Source organism: Sphaerodactylus townsendi, linkage group LG03, assembly GCF_021028975.2.
Source record: "Sphaerodactylus townsendi isolate TG3544 linkage group LG03, MPM_Stown_v2.3, whole genome shotgun sequence".
Lineage (NCBI taxonomy): Eukaryota > Metazoa > Chordata > Lepidosauria > Squamata > Sphaerodactylidae > Sphaerodactylus > Sphaerodactylus townsendi.
The window spans coordinates 125,812,502-125,835,837 of record NC_059427.1 but is presented as its reverse complement, the minus strand read 5'-3'; the positions used below and the strand labels follow the sequence as shown (position 1 = coordinate 125,835,837).

The following is a 23,336-nucleotide window of genomic DNA, read 5'->3' as shown; positions in this document are numbered from 1 at the left end:
GACGTTACAGAATATCTAACTGCTGGGATTATATTACCTGGAACAATATTAAAAGCTAATGGGGGCAAAACATATAACTGTGAAGTTTGTTGAAAATATTAAATTGAGATAGCCATTAGCAAGGCTTTGCTTTCCTCTCTCCAGCGTAATGGCCAGTTCTGAAGCCAAGCTAATATATGCCAAATATGAGGAGATGATCCGTTTGCTGAAGGGTTATCGTGAGAAAATTTATGAAGAATGGATCAGTCATGTGGATAGAGACTGTCAGTTCAACCTAGAGCAGCCACTGATCCTAAGAGATCCACATACTAAATACATAAGCGTGAACTTCAACAAAGAGGTATGTAAGTAGGGTAAGCTTAGCTTGTAACATGTAATTTGGGTTTTATGGAGAACTAGGGTTGCCAATACGGAATAGGGAAATTCCTGGAGATTTGTGGGTGGAGCCTGATGATGGCTAAGTTAGGAAAGGGGAGGAAATTCAACCGGGATGTGATGCCATAGAGCAGGGGTGTCCCACTCTGGTGCTTCAGGTGTTCATAGACTACAATTCCCATTAGCAAGGGCCATGCCAGCAGGGCCTGATGCAGGCGCCAAGAGGGCAGGGGCGCACAATGCACCAGGCGCCCCCCCCCCGCAGAGGCATTTTGGGGCGTTCCAGGGGCGGTGTGGGGCGGGGAGATCCGGGGGCTTGGAGGGGTGCAGGGCATGCATGCGCACTGGGCGCACTTCCCCCTCGCTCCATCCCTGGGCTGATGGGAATTGTAGTCCATGAACATCTGAAGCATCAGAGTTGGACACCCCTGCCATAGAGTCTACCCTTCAAAGCAGCTATTTTTTTCCAAGGCAACTGATCTCTGTAGTTTGTAGATGAGTTGTAATTCTGGAAGATCACCAAGCCCCACCTGGAGGTTGGCAAACCTATGAAAGAACTCACTGGCAGTAATTGATCTAGAGGCATGTAATCTTTGTAGCAACACTGTTCAGATGGTGAGCTTGTCTGTTGAGGCTACTGGTAGAGAGGAAGCAAAAAGCTTCCCTTGCAAAGCATGAACTAACCTCTCAGGTGGGCAGAGGCAAAGTGAGGGTTAACTATGCCCAGGGCGTGGGTGCACCCTATGCCCCTGCTGCAGTGCCGCCGCCCCACCACGGAACACCTCTGCCATGGCCTGCCCACACCTCTGCCGCCCGGGGCATCACCCACCCCGTTGGCGCTACGTCACTGCAGGTGGGGCCTTGAATTCTCCCAGAATTATAAATGATCTCCAGAGTACAGAGAACAGGGATTACCTGGAGGAAATGGCAGCTTTGGAAGACTGGCTTTATGGTATCACATTCCTGCTGAGCTCCCTCCCCTCCCTAAACCACACCTTCCCTCGGCTCTACTCCCAAAGCTCCAGACATTTCCCAGCCCAGTTTGGGCAACCCTGGTTGATAAAAGACAGCATGCATACAGAGCATTAAAAAAACTTTGGCTTTAGGAGAAGTGAAACATTCAAATGTACCTTGCCACCAAACATCCAGCCATCAATAACAATTTGTCAGCCATAGTTGTTTCCCCAGTCTACATCACATCCTGAATGAAGTCCTTCATCAGGGCTCCTCTTCTGGGTTTTGTATTGGAAAAGCCAGTACCTCATTAAAGAGGCTACAAATTCCTTGTGATCTTATTCATGGTGTCTGATCTGACTCATCATAAGGAATGTTGTTCCTCTTGTGTTATCAGATAAGCATAAGAACAAGAAAGGGTCTGTGCATAATTAGAATCTATTGCTTTGCTAAACTCCACCTGGACCTCCAAGGATCTCAGTGAAGTGTATGCAGTTTTCCTGTTCTACCTTTTATTTTCACAACATCCCTGTGAGTTAGGTTAGGCTGAGAGAGAATGACTGGCTTGGGATCACATCATTATTTTCACAGCAAGTAGGACTTTATTCATCTTTGTGGCTCTTGTGTAGTTCCACATGGGGCCAGGCTAGGGCAGGCCTGCCCATATCCTGTCCTGATGGAGGCCATCACCAGGATCTTGCATCCTATCTGGTGGGGGCAGTGCTTGGTATGAGTTCTTCCTTAAACCCATGCAAGTATCTTAGAGCTAAATGAGCTATAATGGCACTGTTCTGTGTGCCTAAAATGCGAACTGCCTTAGCGACTTTAAGCCCTTTTTGCACATGCAGAATAATTCGCTTTCAATCCGCTTTCAATGCTCTTTAAAGCTGTGCGGAATAGCAAAATCCCATTGGAAAACATTGTGAAACTGGATTGAAAATGCATTATTCTGTGTGTGCGGAAGGGACAAAGAAGATGTGGATACTATTTCAGAAGCAACTGACAGCCAGAATCATGTAGCATTAGTGCTCCTTCCCTCAGTCTTCCCTTTGCCACCACAGAGAAAGACCCACACAACAGAGAGTCCCTCCACAGGGTGCAGGAAGGAGAGATGCTGCCAAATCTGCCCATTACTGGAGCACCCTGGGAAAGCATGGTGTAGTGCTTAAGAGTGGCAGACTCTAATCTGGAGAACTGGGTTTGATTCCCTGCTCCTCCACATGAAGCTTACTGGGTGACCTTGGGCTAGTCACAGTTCTCTCGGAACTCTCTTGGCCTCATCTACCTCACAAGATGTCTGTTGTGGAGAGGGGAAGGTGATTGTAAGCTGCTTTGAGACTCCTTGAAAGTCAAGAAAAGTAGGGTATAAAAACCAACTCTTCTTCTTAGGCATCGACATTTGGGCTCCATTCAGCAAGCCCACTCAGGGCGGGAATCAACATGTACTGGTTTTGTTGGACTGTTCTGAAGCTCAGCTGTTGCCAAATGTCAATGCACTTTCAATGGCAGATGCCCTCATCCTCATATTTTCCAGAGTGGGGATTCTGAAGGAGACCCTCACAGATATCAGGAGCACAATAATCTCTGACATTCTGGCAAAGTATAGGACTGCTGGGAAATTAAGCATCTAAATTCTGTGCCCTACCATCATGAGACAAATGGCCTCATGGAATGCTTTAGTTAAACCCTGGGGGCCATGATTTGGAAGAATGCTACAGAGCATCTCAACAACTAGGATAAAACGTGTAATAACTGCCTTTTGTGTATGGGGGGACAAAACAAATCACTTGGGGGGTCAGTCCTTTTGAAGTAGCATACAATCAGGCTGTGAGGAGACCCTAGGAACTTGTCAGAGCTCAGTCAGAGGGGGAACCAGATTCAGAATGAAGATGCTGTGTGACTATGTGGACAAATTTCAAAAGTTACTCAGGGAGATGTTAACTCTGATTCATGAAAATTTAGACCAAACCCAAGGCATGCGGCAGCTGGGTTAAAACCTGAACTATAGGCATTCAGGAAAAAGGATCTGGTAATGATATTGAAACCTCTAGAACAGGGGGTGATCTGAATCATCAGGTCTCAGCTCCTGATATGCATGCCAAGCCTCCCTTTACCACGTCAGTGCGCTCAAGCCCTTTTACTCCCGAGAAACTCCTGTCAAAGAGCAGGAGTGGGGGAGGTGGATTTGAGAGACTTATCTTTAGAAGAGACTTGAAGATGCTGCAATCAGGAAGTGGTGATGGGTTGTAGATTACCCCTGTGGTTGCTGATTTTTGCCTGTACCTTATGGAAGTTTGTTGTGGGGTGTATTTGCATGTGTGCTCTTTTTCTGCCTGGAAACCTAGTTTGGCTGTGATTTGTAACACTGTATGCAACTCAAAGATATGTAGGTGAAATTTGACCATGCATTCTGGAATGCTTGCTGCTTTGCTGATTCCATGTGCTGTGAGGGTTTTGAAATGTAATGTGGAAAACATGCTCTTGTAGAAATGGAGCTCAGGCCCAATGGCATTCTGGAGACTGGGATGTCATGGATGAGGGCAGGAGAAACTATTTAATCTGAGAAAGGGCTGGCATTTACAGAGATGAACCACTGTTGATAGAGACATCCAGGCTAGGACAATCACAACGACGGATCTCTCTGACGTAAGGAGTACCAGAGTATTAGCTATTATATTTGGTTGTGTTTCTGAAGTCAGAATCCAGAATCCAGAGAGCATCCTTTTCCGCAAAGTAATAAGAGGATACGGGGGCTGGTGGGAGAAACAAAAGACCCAAATCATTTCTGGTTTCCTACCATGCAACTGGGTCTGGACTGGCAGTAAGTGTTTAGAAACTGGGCCAAGCAGCTGGATGCGTGCAACATTTTCTCAAGGAGAGGCTGACAGGTTGAGGAAAGGAAGAAAAGCTGAAGATGGGGGCAGGGAGGTAAAGCTAGGTTGGCTGGTGGGTAATAAGGAAAGAAGGAAAGAGGAAAAGAGGAGAGGGTAGAGTAGGTTAGGGTAGGAAGGCTTACAGGGAAGTAAAAAAGGAAATAGTGGGGGAGGGGAAAACAAGATGCCTCCCACAAGCCTTTGCAGCTCCCTCACTTATTTCATAATTTCGTAAAGTTTTAAATTGATATTTGTGACTTCTGTTTTGACATGTAGCTTGTGGCTGTTCTCCGTGAAGTCAAATACCTGAATTTTCAGCAACAGAAAGAAATTCCAGGAAGTGCTGGAGGTCTTTTCTCTCAGAATGAGACTTTCCGAAAATTTGTAGACAACTTAGATCTCATTGTTGGATGGTACAATAAGGTATGTGTCAGGAAACACTAACACCAGATGGGAAAGTGATGGCAATTGTGTGTAATACAAAATCGTCATACTATTTGTTATAAAGGAAGCATCTTTGAGTCCTTTGATGAAGATATTTGTACAGATATGCCATTTTCTCCAGAAATATCATTATATGTTTGATCCAGCCAGATTTTTCCCCCCTTCATTTCACCCAGTTCCCTCCTTACATGGCTTTTATACAAGCAAGCTTCATGATCCCTATCATTCCCCAGTTATTATACAGGGTTGAGATCTGAGGAGGGAACCGAAAGATACTGGATCATTAAGTACCAAAAGATCAAGAGCAGAAAAGATCCTCTAATTAAAAAACTGCTTAATAATGAAAATACATATATATTTATTACAAATTAAAATAATCACATCATAGTAGAAGGCCCATGATAGCTTGCCTTATGTGCATAAAATCACAATGACATAACACAAAGAATTCCTATGTTACACTTTACGCCTAAAATCAGACATGTTTCGGCCCACCTGCCTTCCTCAGTGGTCAAAAGTGTCAATACAATGTATTTGCTACCAGACAACAAATACAAATAAAACATATATCGTATAAACTCACATATAAGTTGAATTTTTCAGCACATTTTTTGTGCTGAAAAAGCCCCCTCGACTTATACGCGAGTGAGGTGTATTTAAAAAAATATTTTAGGGTTTTTACTTTGTTGGCCACCAGGGGGTTCAGTTTTTAGGCTAGCGGCACCAAAATTTCAGGGTATCATCGGATGACACTCCTTATGATACCAGCCAGGTTTGGTGAAGTTTGGTTCAGGGGGTCCAAAGTTATGGACCCCCAAAGGGGGTGCCCCATCCCCCATTGTTTCCAATGGGAGCTAATAGTAGATGGGGCTACATTTTGAGAGTCCATAACTTTAGACCCTTTGAACCAAACTTCACTAAACTTGGGTGGCATCATCAGGATAATCTCTTGCTGATATCAGCTAGGTTTGGTGATCTTTGGTTCAGGGGATCCAAAGTTATGGATCCCCAATGGGGGTGCCCCCATCCCCCATTGTTTCCAATGGGATCTAATAGTAGATGGGGCTACATTTTGAGGCTACATTTTGATAATACCTCCATGGATGTATCCAGACCTCAGAGAAGTTGAGAAAGGAGGTGCCGCAATTAAGATTTATCCCCAGTGGCACTAAACTAATAATGCATCCTAAGACAAACTGTTTGTTTTTAGATCAAGCAAACAATTTTGAATGTAGAACTTCCACTGATCAAAGATGAGCTACAAGAAATTGATGTTGGGCTGCAAAAAGCCGAGACGAAGCTGTTCTGGAGTAATGAAGGTACAACACCTTGTTTGTGGTTCACTCAGTGATCAAATAAAGTGTTCATGTTTAAATCTGCCTTCTGATTGAATAACCCACTGTGCTTCTTAGCTTTACATATAAAAATCATAGATGGTGCTGACCACACCTGTCCAGTGTGTCTAGTATCCAAACAATAGCCTATGGAGATGTGTGTATCCAACCTATGGCCCTCCAGATGTTTATGGATTACAACTCCCATAAGCTCTGTCAATTGGCCATGCTGGGAGAAACTGATAGGAAACCTGGAGGCACTTGTGCAGAGGTGCTGCTCGCCCAACCCTCTCTTTTTTTCAACCCCAGAGGGGAGATCTGCCCTTGCTGGTCATCTACCCTGGCAGAAACTGTCCCCAAGAGGGTTGTTGCTGGGGCTCTGGAGGAGGCTTCGCCAGTCATTCCCACTCTGGGGACTCTGTGCAGAGAAGCTTGAGCTTCCTTTGGATGGACAAGGGAAAGGTTTGTTGATTTTTTTGCAAGGGAGGGCATAGGGGGTGGAGTTTGGCAGAGGGTGAGTGAAGGTTAACAGGCTGGGGGTGTGGTTGTGTGTGGCATCCAGGGCAAGCCCCAGGCGTTGTTTTGTAACAGTACACCACTGAATCCCTGGTTTAGATTCTAAGCACCGCAAATTGAGCTGCACTCACAGAAGATAAAGAATAGCACTTAAAATGTTAGTACCAACTTCTGGGGAACCTGTAACGAGATTAGATGCTGAATGGAAGGGAGCCTATAGAGTCTGATACTTATTATATCTAACCCTGTCACCATCTGACCAGGTGTTATGGATTATATTCAAGAGATGCGAGATGTCTTATATGATTTAGAGACAAGAATTCAGAAAACAAAATTAAATGTGGAGAATATTGGGCAGCTTATGCAGGTGAGTAATGCATAAGAAATTATTTTCAACAGGTTTTTGAAAAAATAGAGAGACTTTCAATTTTGTTCCTCTGTGAGTGAAATATTTTTCTAAGAAGTAAATCAAAACTGCCAGCCTGGACCATCTGGTCAGGCCCTAATTGCACCTTGGGCCTTGCCTATCTCCTCCCCTTCCTTCCTTCTTCTTCCTTTCTTTCTTTGGCCTTAGATCGGGCGCCTCTGTATATATGTGTTTACATAATCTGGTTGTTTTAATTTATTTATTAATTGCTGCTGAGTTTTAATGGCTTAATTTTATGTTGTATTATTTGCTGTTGGGAACAGCCATGTTGGGAGCCGCCTCGAGCCCTTTGGGGATGAGGTGGCCTACAAATTTAATAAACAAACAAATAAATAAATCTGCCATATATCTGGGGCTCCTTACAGGAATGGTCAGCCAGTCCTTTGTTCGAAAGAAAAGACAATAAGGATACAGCTCTCCTTGATCTGGATGGAAAAGCTCACACCATAACCAAACGCTATGCAGCAATCAAAGATGCTGGGCAGAAGATCCAAGCAATGGTTGAGGTAGGACCATGACAAAACAGGCTGTAAATACACATCCCAGGAATTTTATTTAGCTGTATCTTCCATAAATATATTCATACATGTTCTGAATTCTTTTCAAGCATTACAGAAAAGACGAGGCACCCATTGTGGAAATCCAGTGACAAGCTTTTTCTTGAGCACATGACTTGGCCCCATACCTGGGGAGATCAGCTCTCTCACTTCAGCCTCCCTGCCTCTGTTTTTATTGCCCCTCTCCACTCAGTGGGACAGCACAAAAATTGCTGGTAAACAAATACCCAGAAGTGATGTCATATCACCAACACAGTGTTCTAAGATTTGGATAAACCATACAATGCTTTACCTTGTAGAACATGACATTGACATCAAATCAGTGATGGGACATCACTTCCAGATATTTGCCAGAAGTAACATGGTGCTGTTGGTCATCATCATTCCCCCCCACATCTCCACTCCCTTCCTCTTTTGCTAGTTGCAAGCTGGCAATCCTAGGCACAGTCCATTTTGTTTTAGAGACAGGGACACACACACTCTCTCTCCCATAGAAACTACCAAGGGGGAAAAGTGTCATGTGGTCTGCAGGCAGACCTTCTCAGATCTTCTCTGGAGTAGCATCTGTGGCGGGATTCAGCAGGTTCGCACCACTTCGGCAGAATCGGTTGTTAAAATGGTGCTTGTAAACATCCAGTTGTTAAATTATTAGAATCCCACCACCGGAACCGGTTGTTAAATTATTTGAATCTCACCACTGAGTAGCACCCTCAGACTTGGATAGCGAGACTTGGGAGCGTAGAATGAAGCTGAATCATAGGACTTGAAACTAGTGGTCCAGTTGACTCAGCAGTGTAGTCTTCCCGGTTCTCAACTTACATGAAGTAATTGGGTCCCGCTGCACTGCTGACACATCCTGGAATTCCAGAGGCGGCACTATGCTCTGGCCAGGATTTTGCAAGGAAGTATTAGTTCACTGTGCTAGATCCACTCCAGGCCTTCTGCTCAGTGGAGGTCTGGCAACTATTTCGGGGCTCCCTTGCAGGATCAGGCAGCATGGTGCTGCAGGACCATCCTTAGCTAGCGCTTTTGTGATGCTGGGTTCTATCTATTTACAACAGAGATCTTTGGCGGAGAAGCAGTATTCAAGCACAAGATCAAATAAGTTTGGTCAGTTTCAATAAACTTAGATGGTAAGATGTTTCCTAAATAGTTCAGTTCTTCATACTTCAGATGTTTTGGCTAATAGATTATGCATGCACTCTGGGTTATATCAGGCTTGGTACATTTACTTCAGTACCCTCACTCAGCCCTCACAGATAGAAAACCCTAAAATTAAAACATAAAACACTCTCTTTAGATGAAACTTAAAGCAAAGCCCAATACCGCAGACTAACCAGTATTTAGGATTCTTCTTCCCTCTTCCTGGATGATATATCCCTAACTGGTTATATATATGGCTCTTCAATGTGAGCCCCTTAATAACTCAACCACCAGTACACTCCAGTCTGTGTATTATTTGCTTAAACCACAGCACACAAAGCTGTCACCACAGTAGGGCAAGAGAGAATCTCATGCTGACTACCACTACTTTCCTCAGAGAGGTAATGTTTTTTGTCCAGCAAAGGTAAAAGAGCCCTTTACTTCAGGAACTTCAGCCTTCAAAAATGGCTCAGATAGTTTTACACTGGGAGATAACCTCCTCCCTCTCAGTGACTTCAAGTCTTTTGTGACCAATCAGGATGCAGGGTTGCCTCAGCCCGTCAGGTGGCTTCCCTGTTCTTAGGACTCTATGCATCACCCTGAGTGTAAACAATATTGATGGCAGACAGAACTGCACATTTAAAAAGCATACTTTCTTCTGCAGTTCTGCACTTCATCACTGATCTTAAAGCCTTGCAATCCATTGGGTCTCACCAGTCGTGGGATTCAAATAATTTAACAACCAGTTCTGGTGGTGGGATTCAAATGACTTAACAATTGGTTGTTTACAAGCACCATTTTAACAACCGGTTCTGCCGAAGTGGTGTGAACCTGCTGAATCCCACAACTGGGTCTCACTGAGGTTTCATGTCCATCTGAAAATCCTCCTACATGTTGCCTTCTGAAGAATTAGAAGTCTAGTCATGGGATATGAGTTTCCTGCAAGCCTTGGTTTTGGATAGGCGAAGGATAAAACTAATACTGCCATATGGAAACAAAACCACAAAAATCCTGGGAATTGTGTACAATTACCAGCAGAAGACTAGCAACTGGCAAGAGTGTCACCAGGTGGGGGAGGGGAAGAGAACCTCACAGGTAATGTAATGATGTTGCCAACAATGCACTGATGTCACTTCTCTCTGGCTCAACTGGAAGTGACATCAAGGCCAAAACTGTATTGTTAAACCAGTGTTGATTCACATTGGGAAATCAGGGAAATCTCATCATCTATCATATTCACTTGAATGAAGCAACCCCTCCCATCTATGCCCCCCCAAACCATTTCCATAGGATCTCACAGTAAGTCAAAAACTATTTTCATGCATAGTTCTGTATCAGTAGAGCCATAATCATGACCATAATCCTGACAAGAAACTCTAAGAAACATCATCATTATAAAAAGTATTGGACCCTAACTTTGATTTCTTGACAACACTAAGTGTAGCTCCTCTCCAGTCAGAAATGTAGTCTTGTTGTGGTCTTGACATTAATGGCGTATTTGGGAGCTGCTCAAACATTTTCTGAGTTGACATTCAGCTTTTAGGACCATTAAAGCCTTTAGCATCAATAGAAGGAAACTACCTAACTCTGATGTAATGATTTTTCTGTCCACAGGAAAATGCAGAGTTGTTCAAGGCTGCCAAGACATCAGGAATGTGGAAGAAATATGTAGAATATATAGATGACATGATCTTAGATGGATACTTTAAGTTTATCCGCAAATCGCTGCAGTTTCTGCTCAGCAATATGTCGGCTGATGTACGTAGATGACACCTCCGAGGTGATTTATTTCTGAAAGACCTGGGTATCAATGGGCATTGAGCTCACGTCAAAGCTGTTGCTGGCCACCAAATTCTGCAACCAGAAACCTTAGATTTGGTCATCAGAAAAAACAACCATGACCTGGAAAAGTAGATCCATTTTCATGGGTCCAGTTTACTCTAATTTTGGTGAAGAAGAAGAAGAAGAAGAGTTTGGATTTATATCCCCCCTTTCTCGCCTGAAGGAGACTCAAAGGGGCTTACAATCTCCTTGCCCTTCCCCCCTCACAACAAACACCCTGTGAGGTGGGTGGGGCTGAGAGAGCTGTTAACAGAATTCCTGGCAATCTAGGCTATAGGCAGAAAAGGCAGGGCAGAATATAAGCAATGCCGACCCAGAATGCATCCCAAACCAGGCAGTTTTCTGGGTACACTCCTGTTGTATTTGTAAACATGTTGAGGCTTCTCACTGCATTAATGTGCCTTCAGTCAATAGAGTTTCTATTTTGTGGAATAAAGGTCAGAGGCTGTGGCTATAATGACACTGTTTTGAAGGCACAGAATTAATGGAGTGCAAATAAACAATATTTGCAAGCTCTAGTTGAAGACAGGCTCATAATAACAAATGCACTTACATTTTGCAGGTACATATAGCTCCTTTATTTGAAGTGCGCATGGAGTTGTATAACGATGACTTAAGGTACCGTCCATCACTGGAAATAGGAGCAGATCAAGGGTTTTTGGAAGTGGTGGAAAACTTGATGAATGATATCTACGAAACAGCTACACTTATTCCACGCCTGGCAAAAGGGAAACACAGCTACAGGGTTAGTCTTGCTTCATTAGATATTGTTATTAATAATGGGCAGAGCACTGAATGTGACATCTTGGTTCACTCACATTTCCTTGTACTTCTGTGGGAAAAAAATGCTTAACACATACTTTATGAAGAATAGTAAGCACCGCAATATGGCCTTGGCTTGATGCAGCCATTTTCAGGATCACTGTTCAGCTTATAATTTTTTGTTCACAGAAATGTTCATTCATTAACATTTGTGTCAACATGTGCACAGCCCGCCCTGGCAAAACTGAGCAGCCTCCATTGCCCAGGGATCAACATCTTTTTGATCTGAACATAACAGAAAGTTTTGACATTCTGGCAAATAAAAATGAGGATGGGGTGAGCATTGTAATATGTGTCCAGACGCTAATAAAAATCCAGACCCTAATGGTAGCTTCGTGGTTCTAGGAGGCAATGTCAGAATAAACCATGTCCCTTGCATTTTCCCATTCTGCTGGTCCCAATGGTGTTGCCAGCACTTCAGAAGTACAACAGTTCTGCATGCCCCCCCCAAAATGATTAGCAGTAGCACATGTGCTAGGGGGTAATCTACACTTGCTTATCTGATTTCCAAGTAGACTTGGGTAGGATAGTTGGTCTTTTTTGTGTGTGTGTTATTCTCAAATTTGTATTGTTTTATTCCTAGTCTTTTTGTTTGTCTACGATTGTAAGTAAATAAATCAAATCATGGGTAGTAAGCCTTCTCATTTAGGATTACTATGCCAACCTCCAGTTGGCACCTGGATATATCTTATTGTTGCAATTGGTCTCCAAATGACAGAGATCAGTTCCTCTGGAGAAAATAGCTTCTTTGGAGGGTGGACTTTATGACATTGTACCCTACTGAGGTCTCTTTCCTCCCCAAACCCCACTCTCCCTAGGCTTCATTTCCAAAATCTCCAGGTATTTCTCAACCCAGAGCTGACAACCCTATTCCCATTCTGTGGTTTGTTTTTACAAGAGAGGCCTAAATGGACATTAAATAAATGACATTCTCAGTATATAGGCTAGAGTCAGTTTTATAGCATGTTCCTACTGTGTTTCTCTGAAAATATGCCCTAGCATAATTTTTTGGCATTGTTAAGGGATGCTTGAAATATAAGCCCTACTCCAAAAATAAGCCCTCGTTACAGAGTCTCAGCCACTCACCTTGTAGGTCACATGGGGAAGGTGCAATATGGTTTCATTACAAGACCAGACCCTTGCCAGGCCAGGCACAAGTGCCTCAGATAGGCTATACATAATCCTGCCAACTCTGTACACTTATAATGGTTGACTTTTAGCAGGTTTGGTCCTACCTTTGGGCTATCTTTTAAGCTATGGTGAGCATTTTTAAAATTATGATTTCTAACTGTAACGTAGGTTTAACATGATGTTGCTGCCCTGAGCCCTTCTGGGATGGACAGGATATGAAACTAAAAGTAAAAATGAATTTTAAAATTTTTACAGCATACCCATGAGCCTTTGACAGTGTTTTCAAGTGCATAGAACCAGCAGGCCTGTGTATAGCCTAGGCATCTGAGACACTTGTGCCTAGCCTGGCAAGGGTGTGGCCTTACAATGAGGCCATATTGCATCGCCCCCACATGACCTACAGAACTAGCAGGGCTGTGTGTAGTTTGGGTATCTGAGGCACTTGTCATGCTCTGGGCTGCCTCTACTCCCTGGGGTGCAAAAAATAAGAAATCTCCTGAAAATAAACCCTACTGCATCTTTCAGAACAAAAATTATTATAACACCCTGTCTGATTTGGGGGGAAACATAGTACATCTCACACAATTGACAAAAAGGTTTTTCTTCCCAAAATCCTGGGTATAATCTGAGGTAGGATTCAGGGATTCATCATGGGAAGGCTGAAGTTCTTCTTCTATCACTTCATCAGATCATGGGAAAATTGATTCCAGGTTCACAGCACCTGCATGGAGAACTTGTTGAGTGAGGGGAGGGGTGCACTAAGGAGGTGAAAAGGGCGAAATAATCTCTTCTATCAACAGAACTGCACTGACAGAAGAGCAAGGAATGATTTCCTCCCCCCTTTGCCGCAGTTCACCATGTAGCTATGTTCACCATGTACCACGCAGTTCACCATGTACCATGCAGGTTTTGCAACCCTAAGAAAACTTCCCTGGGATCAGAAGAGACAGCTAGAAGAAGGGAAAAGCAGAGAAGATCCACATCCCTTGAGCAGTAGAATCATCAGATCCAATTCATGGATAATGTCACAGTTAGGACTTAGACTTCAGATTTGAAGACTGGAAAGTTAGTCATTATGAAATAAACATTCAAAGGCACATAATTCTAAGCAAGCCATCAGATTTTGTACTAGAAAGCATAATTCCTTTGTGGCATGTAATTTTGGCTATACAGAATTCCAGCTATCCTGCAGGCAACACAAGGCAGTTAATATTTCTAATTTCTGTGTGCAGGTAAATACCTTGATCCTGCCATGGCTGCATTGTGTGATGTTATTTGAGATTGCTTGTGTTGTTTAGTTGCTTTTCCAATGCTGACAATGTTTGCAGAACGACCTAGAAGACATGGGAGACTTGTTAGAAATGCGAGAGGAAGTGGTGACCCAAGTGATCAACGCCATGAAGCAAGGTGAAGAATTTGAAGATTCGTTTGAGAAATATGCATACCTATGGATGGATGATCCACATGAATTCATGCAACGCTTCCTCACCTTTGGCCATGCATTGACAACTGAAGAGCTGGAGTCTCATGCAGAGGAATATTTGCCTCATGTTGCACCCACACTAGATCAGTTTCAACTTCAGGTGAGAACTGGAGTGTATACATGCGTGTATGGGGAGTGTGTTCAGATATTGGGAGATCCCTTGCTGTTCCTTTACGGCCCCATTTTCAAGAAGGCTATACTTTGCTCTGCAAGCTCCTGAAATCCAGGGCACAGCTCTACCACCTACCCTAGATCTCTGACCTCAGAATGACCTCATTCTCATTGTTGCAGCTGTGCTGTGTTGCAACCTCCTCTCTACTTTCTGCAGTCCGGTTCCCATCTTTCCTTATCAATGTCCTGAACTCCATGCTTAGGACAACTTCACACATAAGTGTCAACCAATCTTTACTCAAATCATTTGGTGAAGCTGATATTGGGAAGAATGTATATGTGATTTTTCGTCTGCCTTGTATGACACATTAACAATGTTCACATCAATGGGAGAACTCCAAAGGATTTTTACTCTGTTTTGTGAAAATGCCTCCAGGTAATTCCCCCTTCCATATCTGGGAGCAATCTTCACTACCCAAGTTTGAGTACCCCAGGCAGAAAAATCAAAATCAAATTCTCATATGTGGGAGGAGCCCGACTGTTTGAACTTTGCACTCACAGCTTCAAACAGGACGCTGCATTCCATTTTGAGAACACACAGTTATTCCTAAGAGATTACAGCACAAAAGTGTGGGAAATGTCATTGGCTAGATAGGCTTTCCCCCCGCCCCCCCGTGGTCACTCATAGTGACAGGAAGGAGCTAGCCATGCTAATGTCACAGCCCTCAATGGTCCCACTGAACCTACTGATGAAATCTGTTCGCTAAGAAAAAAGGGAGAAGGCAGGGAGTAGCATAAAATCAGTTATGGCTTTGGGCCTTCTACTTTCTAAGGCAAAACCAGACATGACGATGACCACAAATCACTGTCCATCTATAAAATGCCGAATGCCGGCTCATGAGAGACATGTATTTTATTCCCTTTCAGAATGCTATTAACAAGAGCAGCTCATTATCTGTTGTGAAAACCAAGTGGAGATGGAAAGATGAAACTTGCTGTCTCTTCTGCACAAGGTCTCACGGCTTCATAGGCCTGTGATATATATGTATTTGATAAATGGCTGATCATTGTCAAGTCGGTTCTTGCTCCCCCTTTTCATCGGTGGGCTCTGTCTTCCTTGTCATGGGTTGACGCCAGTCCATCTGATTGGAGTCCATCTGATTGGAGAGTACCATGAGTGTTCTGCACTCTCTGCAGGCAGGCCCAGTCAAATCTCTTCTGGGCTATTGCCCTCATGTCTAGATATCAAGGTTTGGGCATCGACAGGAGCTGGAACTGGACACAAGGAGCTGGAACAGGGACACAGGCTTATGCCCAGTGGATTGGTTGATGCAGCAAGCTCCCCCCCCCCCAGTGCAAGATTTAAATAGACTAAAAGGGTGGCAGGTCTACCTGCTCTGGAAGCAGCATCTGGGACACATTTCGCCAGGCTTAACTGGAGCAGGATCCTGCAAAGGATTGCATCTCCATGCTCTGGGCCAGGAGATGGAGCACAGGCCGCCAGTCTGGGACTGCATCTTCGCTGGGCTATCTTGGCATGAGCCCTCTGGTTCTGGTGGGCGGAGGCAGATTCTGGTGGGCTTGTGAAACAGGTCTTGGACGTGCTTAGTCGCCCCAGGAGCTGGGGAGACAGGGAGAAGCTGTGGTGGAGGAGTTTCAACTTCAGACTCCTCAGGGTCAAGTTCTGGAGGAGCTGCTACTTCTGTTCCTTGGGGCAAGTTCTGGAGCAGATCTGTCAGGGGCATTTAGCCTGCATGAGTCTCCTGTAGTTTGCCGCTCTCCCCTAGGCCATGTTTCTGGCTCCCTTTCAAAGGATTTAAAGTCGGGAGTCCAGAGCCAGTTCAGTGGGTGTCATGACAATGGGAGAGACAGTACCTTCCCTATTCTCCAGGCTGTTTACTTTAGAAGGGTAAAACAGGCTTTTATGTATTCTAACTGGCTATAACATTTTACTATCCTATGACTTTTAAAAAAAAAAAAAAGATTGACACTTACGAGAAGCTTTATGATGATGTGTCCAAGTTTGAAAACACCAAAGTGTTCAATGGTTGGTTGCAAAGCGACTGTCGCCCCTTCAAGCAAGCACTGCTGAACATCATCAAGCGCTGGAGCCTAATGTTCAAACAGCATCTCATCAACCATGTCACCAACAGGTAGAATGGAATTTTTTTCCTGGAAACTCCCAATCAGCCAGAAGCTCCTCCCCTGCATGGCAGCTAACTTTCAAAATTTCACCAGCTGAAGTTAGAGCCCTCCTTTACGTCCCCACCCCACCCCCCATGGCCAGCCCTTGGCCAAACTCCCCTTCCCTCCACCACTGCCCCCTTTTGCAAGCCGTGAAGTCAGACATACCTTGCCAGTGGCCCTTATACGCACCATGAAGGAGGGGGGAGTGGGAGCGTCTTGGGACTGTTGGCGGGCAGGAACGGAGTGGGCAGGGGGTGAAAATGCATCCCCCACATGACCCAGGTGAATGGCATTTGGGTCGTCTGCCCCCTCTAGCCTAGATACCCCATTGGACACACCGTGTTGTGTTAATCTCTTATTGTGCAATATAATTTCTTGAGTTTGTAGTTGTAGTAGTAGTTGTAGTAGTAACACTACACTGCTGTTGTAGTGTTAGGTTTGGATATGGACAGTGCAGCTGAGTTCAGATTATGAAACTCGTTGGGTAGCTCTGGGCAAGTCAGGGTCTTGTCTACTATACATATGATACATTATAATTACTCAGAACCCTTGGCTGGCTTGGGAGCAGGAAGGGAGCATGGTAAAGAAATGTAAAGAAATAAAATGTAGTTTGACTTCAGTGAACAATTGTCTAAGAAGCTGCTACAGACATAGAATTTATATAGTTTTATGCACACACATTCAGAAATAAATCTCAGTGTATTCAGGCTGATTGTGCGCAGGCAATAAGGGTTCATTGAACTTGTTTCAGTTGCCTGTGCTGCTGTTTTCACGGCAGCTGCGTGGCCAGCCAGGATTGCTGGGATCCTGGTGGTAGGAGGTGGCATGGTTCACACAGGAAACACTGTGTTTCTGTGCAAATGCGCAACCAAGAATCCCCCACTCAAGAATCCCCCCCCCCCGAGAATCCCCTCACCTGAGAATTCCTCCACCTACCAGCTTGACCGCATATTAGAGAATCCACTCTAATGGCGGCCGCCTGGGGAATACATCATAATAGTGGACGGAAGGGGGTGGGAACTCAATGCTTCTTGCTTGCCATAGTTCTCACAGACAAGCAGGAAGCGTTTGAAACTCGGGTTAAAGGAAAAAAAGTTGCTAATTTAGCGACTTTCCTTTAATCCGGGTTCTGGCAAATAGGATGAATTAGAAGCATTTGGGGAGTGAGTTCTGTGGGCACCTCCCCTCCAAAAAAGGTGTTTCTATTTGTCTCATGCAGAATCAGCCTCCGTGAGGTTTACTCTCAAGTAATATGCATACGATTGAATTTGTAGTCTTAATTACAGCTGTGATTACATATGATCAAATGTAGCTAGTTAGCTACACTTGATCATGTGTCATCTCAGCAATTGCTTTAATAGGTTGCATGTTCAATTTTAAAAGTTAGCTATTATGGAAAAAACATTCTCATCCTAGATTAATCTTGGCAAATTGTTATCAGATGCCTATGGAATTTTAGCCCTGATCGCACAATGAAAGAAAGTTTATATTTGGGTGGAGGAATGGGATCACATCCTATGACCACTGCTTCCAATTTCCATACTTCCTGCAAGGATCTAAATGGAATTTATATTGTACATTATTACAACATTGTAATATTATATTGTGCATGCATTGTACACATTGTACATTGCATTGCACACGCATAGGTTCTTTCCACGTGACTGTGAATCTGATTGTGCAGAAAAAAGTCTATGTAGATGCAACTTACTCCCTTCAAAGGCCATTGACTTCATTGGACTTCAACAGGTGCAATTCTGCTTAGCAGTGCTGTTCAGGCCTCTAGATAAATGCATTGCAATTGCTGGTAGGGCCGCTGGCTGGTGTGACTCTGCTCACCTCCATTCGTCATCCAACACTGAGACCTAGCCAATGCATGACTTGCCCGTCTTCATCTTGGCTTGCTTTTGTAGCAAAAATAAGTCAGTCGCTAGATGGAGAATCAAGTCATAGAATGCTTTCTGTCTCTTGATATTAATGTAGGCCCAGTAACACCTTCTTTAACCTATGACTTCTTTTGCAGCCTTAAGGACCTTGCCACTTTTATGAAAGAAGTGAATGCAGGCCTGTCTAAACCTGTGAAAGAAGGTGACTATGATGGTCTGGTAGATGTGATGGGACACTTGATGAGAGTCAAAGAGAGACAAATAGCTACTGACAATATGTTTGAACCTCTAAAGCAGACCATTGAGTTGTTAAAAGTTTATGGAGAAGAAATGCCTGAGGAGATCCACATGCAGTTGCATGTAAGTTATTAATTGCTCTTCAGCATTTCATTATTGGTGGTTTATAAATTTGGCCTTCTGTGGTGAAATCCAATGACCATTAATCTGGAGAAAACAAGAAAAAACCTCCTTCTTTCTTTTCTTCATCTTCTTCCTCCTCCTCCTAGTGTTGCCCCACTAATGTAGGGTCCACTGCCCTCTCTTGCATGCTCACCTTTTCCTCAAATTGCTGAATAATTTCAGTCTCTGTACCGTCTGCAGCTGCCTGAGGAGGAGGAATCAGTGTATGTATTTATCCACCCTGATGAAGCTATTCAGCGAAATTGTGTACACAATTTGAGTAATTGTACCATTACATTAGTTGACAGTGTTTAAATCTGTAAAGAACTGCACTGGTGTTCGTATTTTCACATTGCAAGGGGGTGTTTTTCTAGTTGTAAAGGCAATGCAAGTTACACTTTAAAATTGCAAGAGGTTTTTTCTCTAATAGTAACAAGTGCAACCATGGCAGGCCTGCACATATGCTGACCCATGCAATGTTATTCTTTCTTGTTTTAGGAACTGCCAGAACAGTGGAACAACACCAAGAAGTTATCTTTCCAGGTGAAACAGAATGTGGCTCCTCTACAGGCAAATGAAGTTATAATCATCCGAAGGAAATGCCAACAGTTTGAGGTACAACTGAAAAGCTGTGCTCTTCAAGCTGAAAATGGGATGCTAAATATAGTCCAACTTTCATGAGAAACCCTAAATGTGAACCTCATTTCAAAATGGGCTTCTGACCACCACAATTATAATTTAGCATTAGTCACTGTTGGAAAGGCATATACAGGCATTTTCAATTATGATTTAGGATCCATTAGGTTGACTACATGCATCTCTCTCTCTATGTAAGTATTTCCATGCAGACAGACATACAGAGAGGCACTTGACAGAAAAATAAACTTGGTCAATTTATTCAGAGATGTCTGTGCAAGGTAGACAAAGATAAAGCAAAGATAATTTGTTTTATCAGCATGTATATCCTCCAGTGATGTCACAAAATCATTCAAGTCAGATTTCAGTCATGTTAAAATGCAAGAAACTACTCAGAGCAAAATGATTAGTCGGCATACTCTTAAACAAGAAACATGCACATCCCTTGATGAGTAAATAATTTTTATGTTAACATGTATTCAAAAAGTACATTTTTCCTAGCAGCCCGAATTAATCCTCACAATAACAATTTCTAAATTCAGTGATTTTTTTCAGCATAGGTCTTCATTCAGTGATGGCCAGTGATCACCACTCTACCTTTCGGTGAATATCCTTGTACCAATATGCTTCTTTCCCAAAGAATCTCTTGAAAGTGAAAGGCTTGTCCTCGTTTTCATCCATTTCACTGAAGCAGGAAATGCTTCAGAAGAAAACAAGTATCACTTGTATCCATAGGGAGTACTCATTTAAAAACAGCTGCCTCCATTTAGAAGAATGTTTGACTTGCAACCTCCCAGCACTTTGTCACTGGCACTACAACTTAGTGACAGCAAATTTGTGATTGATGCCGGTCCTCATGGCAGCCATTTTGTGATGGTACTGGCTTTCACAGCCAGAATCACTAGGGTATTGTGGGTTTTCCCTTTTCCGGTTTGTATATCCGTGTTTCAGTAGCATTTTCTCCTGATGTTTCACCTGCATCTGTAGCTGGCATCTTCAGAGGATTTTCAGAGGATGCCAGCTACAGATGCAGGTGAAACATCAGGAGAAAATGCTACTGGAACACAGCCATACAACCCGGAAAAGGGAAAACCCACAATACCCTAGTGATTCTGGCTGTGAAAGCCTTCGACAAAATTCAGATGTGCCCACAGCTTCAAAAAACAGGAGACTTTTGTCTTAGTAGCTCAGCCCACCACTTCTTGGAAACCACTGGATAATATTTTAAAAACTGCAAAGTATAGTTTGATTATAATGGACAAGAAATTTTATACACTTTCAGTAATCAAGACAAGAAACCTAGGTCAGACTCAGAGCTGTGGCCAGCCCAACCAAGAGATAACAAGCATTTTTCATCAATATAATATTATTATATGTCATACATCCAGATCCTATGTGTTCTTGTTATCAATATACTGGCCAGTGGGAGTTCTAAAGGTGATCATGGCAGTAAAATGGTGTATATATTTTTAATGTGCTGTATTCTTTGTGCTTATTGTGTAGGGCTAAGCACTAGCAAACAGCAGGAGTACCGTGAGGATGGGGATGTTGTGAAGTCACTTTTGCTTTTTAGCTGAAAGTCATGTCACAATGCTCTTGGCATTTACTAATCTTTGTGGTTTTTACTGTAAATATTAACGAATTCCTAGAGCATTATGATGTCATTTTTGGGTACCAACTGGAAATGATGGCAAAGAGTCACATGATGTTACTCCCCTGCCCCTGCTTTTTGCTCCTGCTTGAGCAAAGAATCCTAGTAGGGCCTGGGGTCAGAAGCTTGCCTGCTACAAAGCAAACGACAAGCCTATTATTGTTGCATCTTCAAGACTAGAGCTTGCTGTCCATTTTCCATTTAGCTGCTGCTGCAGAAGATCTAGAACAAAATCTGAATTTCTACTAATGCTGTCAATGAGAACCTAAAATAGCAATATCCTAATCTGATTTTCTGTTTCCATTGACAGTTTATCTTCCATATGGCTTTTTTATTCATTACATTTTTATTTTATCCTTCCTGCCAGGAACTCATGGTCCAAAGCTCCTAACAGTTACACCTCACTGTCTATCATTGTTATTTTAGCTGCCTTGAGCTTGCCAATGGGTCAGTGGAATACAAATAATACATAAAGGTTTATCACAAATCTGATCTTGCTGAAACCACGGGCAGTAAGTTGATAACTTCAGATGCTGCATAACCTATGCTGTCCTATCTTTTTTCTTTCAGATAAAACAACATGACTTCAGGGAGAAATTTCGAGAAGATGCCCCCTTCACTTTTGTTGATCCAGATCCATATAAATCCCTAAATAAGGTAATCTAAGATAAGAAAATCTATACGGGCAAGACCTAAGTCTGTTCCAGAGATCACCTGTTATAACACAAAAGACATGATTTTAAAATGTAGAAGAGAGATCACATTCTTTAAAACGAACTGCCAACAAATTTTGAATTAGCGGTTTCCATTTGTGAGTTTCCATTGAGTGAGCTAAAATTACATTAGCCCTCATTAATTCCCCTGCTCCAAATTCCTCCACATTGCAAAGCACTGCATTTTTATTTACCTTGCTGGTGTTGAGAGGGCTTAGAGGCACCAGCTCCCCAGTGCCCTGATTCCCCCCAAAGCCTGGGCATGGAGGCACAGTAGAGTAGAGATGGGGTGCATTGGGATGTGTTTGGACAATGGGTACCTCCTACTTATCCCTGCAAGTGCCTTTGTCTTCTCCTGCTAGCCATCCTGTGTCTGTCTCCCTTGCTTATGATTAAAAAGAGAAGGGGATAGGGCTTCTGTCTGCTCTTATACAGGTTTCATCCCCTCTCCCCAAATCATCACAAACAAAGCAGCATCATGGTATTTGGCTCATCATCATTTATATTGTACATTATTACAACATTGTAATATTATATTGTGTGCCCCTGTGGCAAATTATGTTCCTTCTCCAGTCTCTCTGTCATTTTTTGAACTACAAGCCTGTCCTGTGGTGAGCACGCATTCCATTTGGGGCAAGACTTATTTACCAGTATGTTTTTCCAACTATTGCACTCATGTCGCTGCAGATCGCACTTTCCCTGGCTCCTCAAAGATCAGGGAAAGTCCAATCTTTTTCCTGTCTGAGCAAGGAGTGTAAAGCAGCCAGATGTCTGTCCAGTTTGCTTCACATTTACCTGCCTTCCCCTTTACCTGCCTTCCATGGAGGAGCACTTTGTCCAGGTCATCTTCCCTGAACAGGGCAAAATAGCCTTGGATCACTGTGGCAACCAGGAACAAAAACCCGAAAGAAGTGGCAGGCAAAAATGGCATCTGGATTCAGGGCAAGCAATGTAGTTAGATGTAGCTAGAAAAATGCAAGGAAACCTCATTGTGGAGCAAACTGCAGGGCGGTCGCAAGTTGTGCACAATGGGCCTCTGAGTCACGGATTCAGGAGCTACCTTAAATCCAGGATTCCCATTTGTGATTTTGCTTGTGTCTGTGGTCCCATAGAGAAAGGAGAGCATAAAACTGGCCCAGTCCCGATCCAAAAATGTACTAGATTAGCAGAAACAATATACATTTGAATACTATACCCAACTTTTTTTTGCTGTCAAGTCACAGCCAACTTATGGTAACCCAAGGCAAGAGATGTTGGGAGGTGGTTTATCGTTCCCTGCCTGCACATCGTGACCCTGGTATTCCTTGGAGGTCTCCCATCAAAATACTAGCTAGGGCAGGGGGGAGTGTGTATCACTGGCCCAAGGTTACCCAGCCATCTTCTATACCTTCGGGACCGTCTTGCCCCATATGTCCCTAACAGACCTCTGTGTTCTGCAGAGGCAAACCTGCTGGTAGTCCCCCACCCCTCAATGATGTGGCTGGTCTCTACCAGGCCAGGGCTTTTATGGCCCTGGCCCCTGCCTGGTGGAACACTCTTCCTCCATCTGTTAGGGCCCTGCGGGACCTTGGTGAGTTCCGCAGGGCCTGTAAAACTGAGTTATTCCACCAGGCTTAGGGGGAGGCTGGCCGCGGATTGTCTGCCCCCTCCTGATGCCCAGTACCGTACTTTTTCCCCATCTCCAGCACTGCCTTTGTATTTTACTATCTTGGTACTGCTGGCCCCCTCTGGCCTTTGGATCAGATGCCATAAATTACATTCAATTCATTTAAATTGAATTAATTAATTAATCAATTAATGTGGGTTAATGATGTTGCTGCTTGTGATTTTAAGGGATTTTAATATTTATATG

General features: G+C 43.5%; 1 protein-coding gene across 1 annotated transcript in view; it reads left to right on the top strand.

Annotated features, from left to right (window-relative positions):
* The window catches only part of DNAH17 (dynein axonemal heavy chain 17), a 135,506-nt gene that overhangs the window by 12,893 nt on the left and 99,277 nt on the right, over positions 1-23,336 (top strand). The window contains exons 12-23 of the mRNA XM_048489794.1: positions 145-340; positions 4,479-4,625; positions 5,857-5,965; positions 6,760-6,863; positions 7,289-7,429; positions 10,238-10,381; positions 11,028-11,210; positions 13,747-14,001; positions 15,996-16,165; positions 18,223-18,445; positions 18,983-19,099; positions 21,342-21,428. Coding sequence (XP_048345751.1) covers positions 145-340; positions 4,479-4,625; positions 5,857-5,965; positions 6,760-6,863; positions 7,289-7,429; positions 10,238-10,381; positions 11,028-11,210; positions 13,747-14,001; positions 15,996-16,165; positions 18,223-18,445; positions 18,983-19,099; positions 21,342-21,428 — 1,876 coding nt within the window. The remainder of the gene's footprint in view (positions 1-144; positions 341-4,478; positions 4,626-5,856; positions 5,966-6,759; positions 6,864-7,288; positions 7,430-10,237; positions 10,382-11,027; positions 11,211-13,746; positions 14,002-15,995; positions 16,166-18,222; positions 18,446-18,982; positions 19,100-21,341; positions 21,429-23,336) is intronic.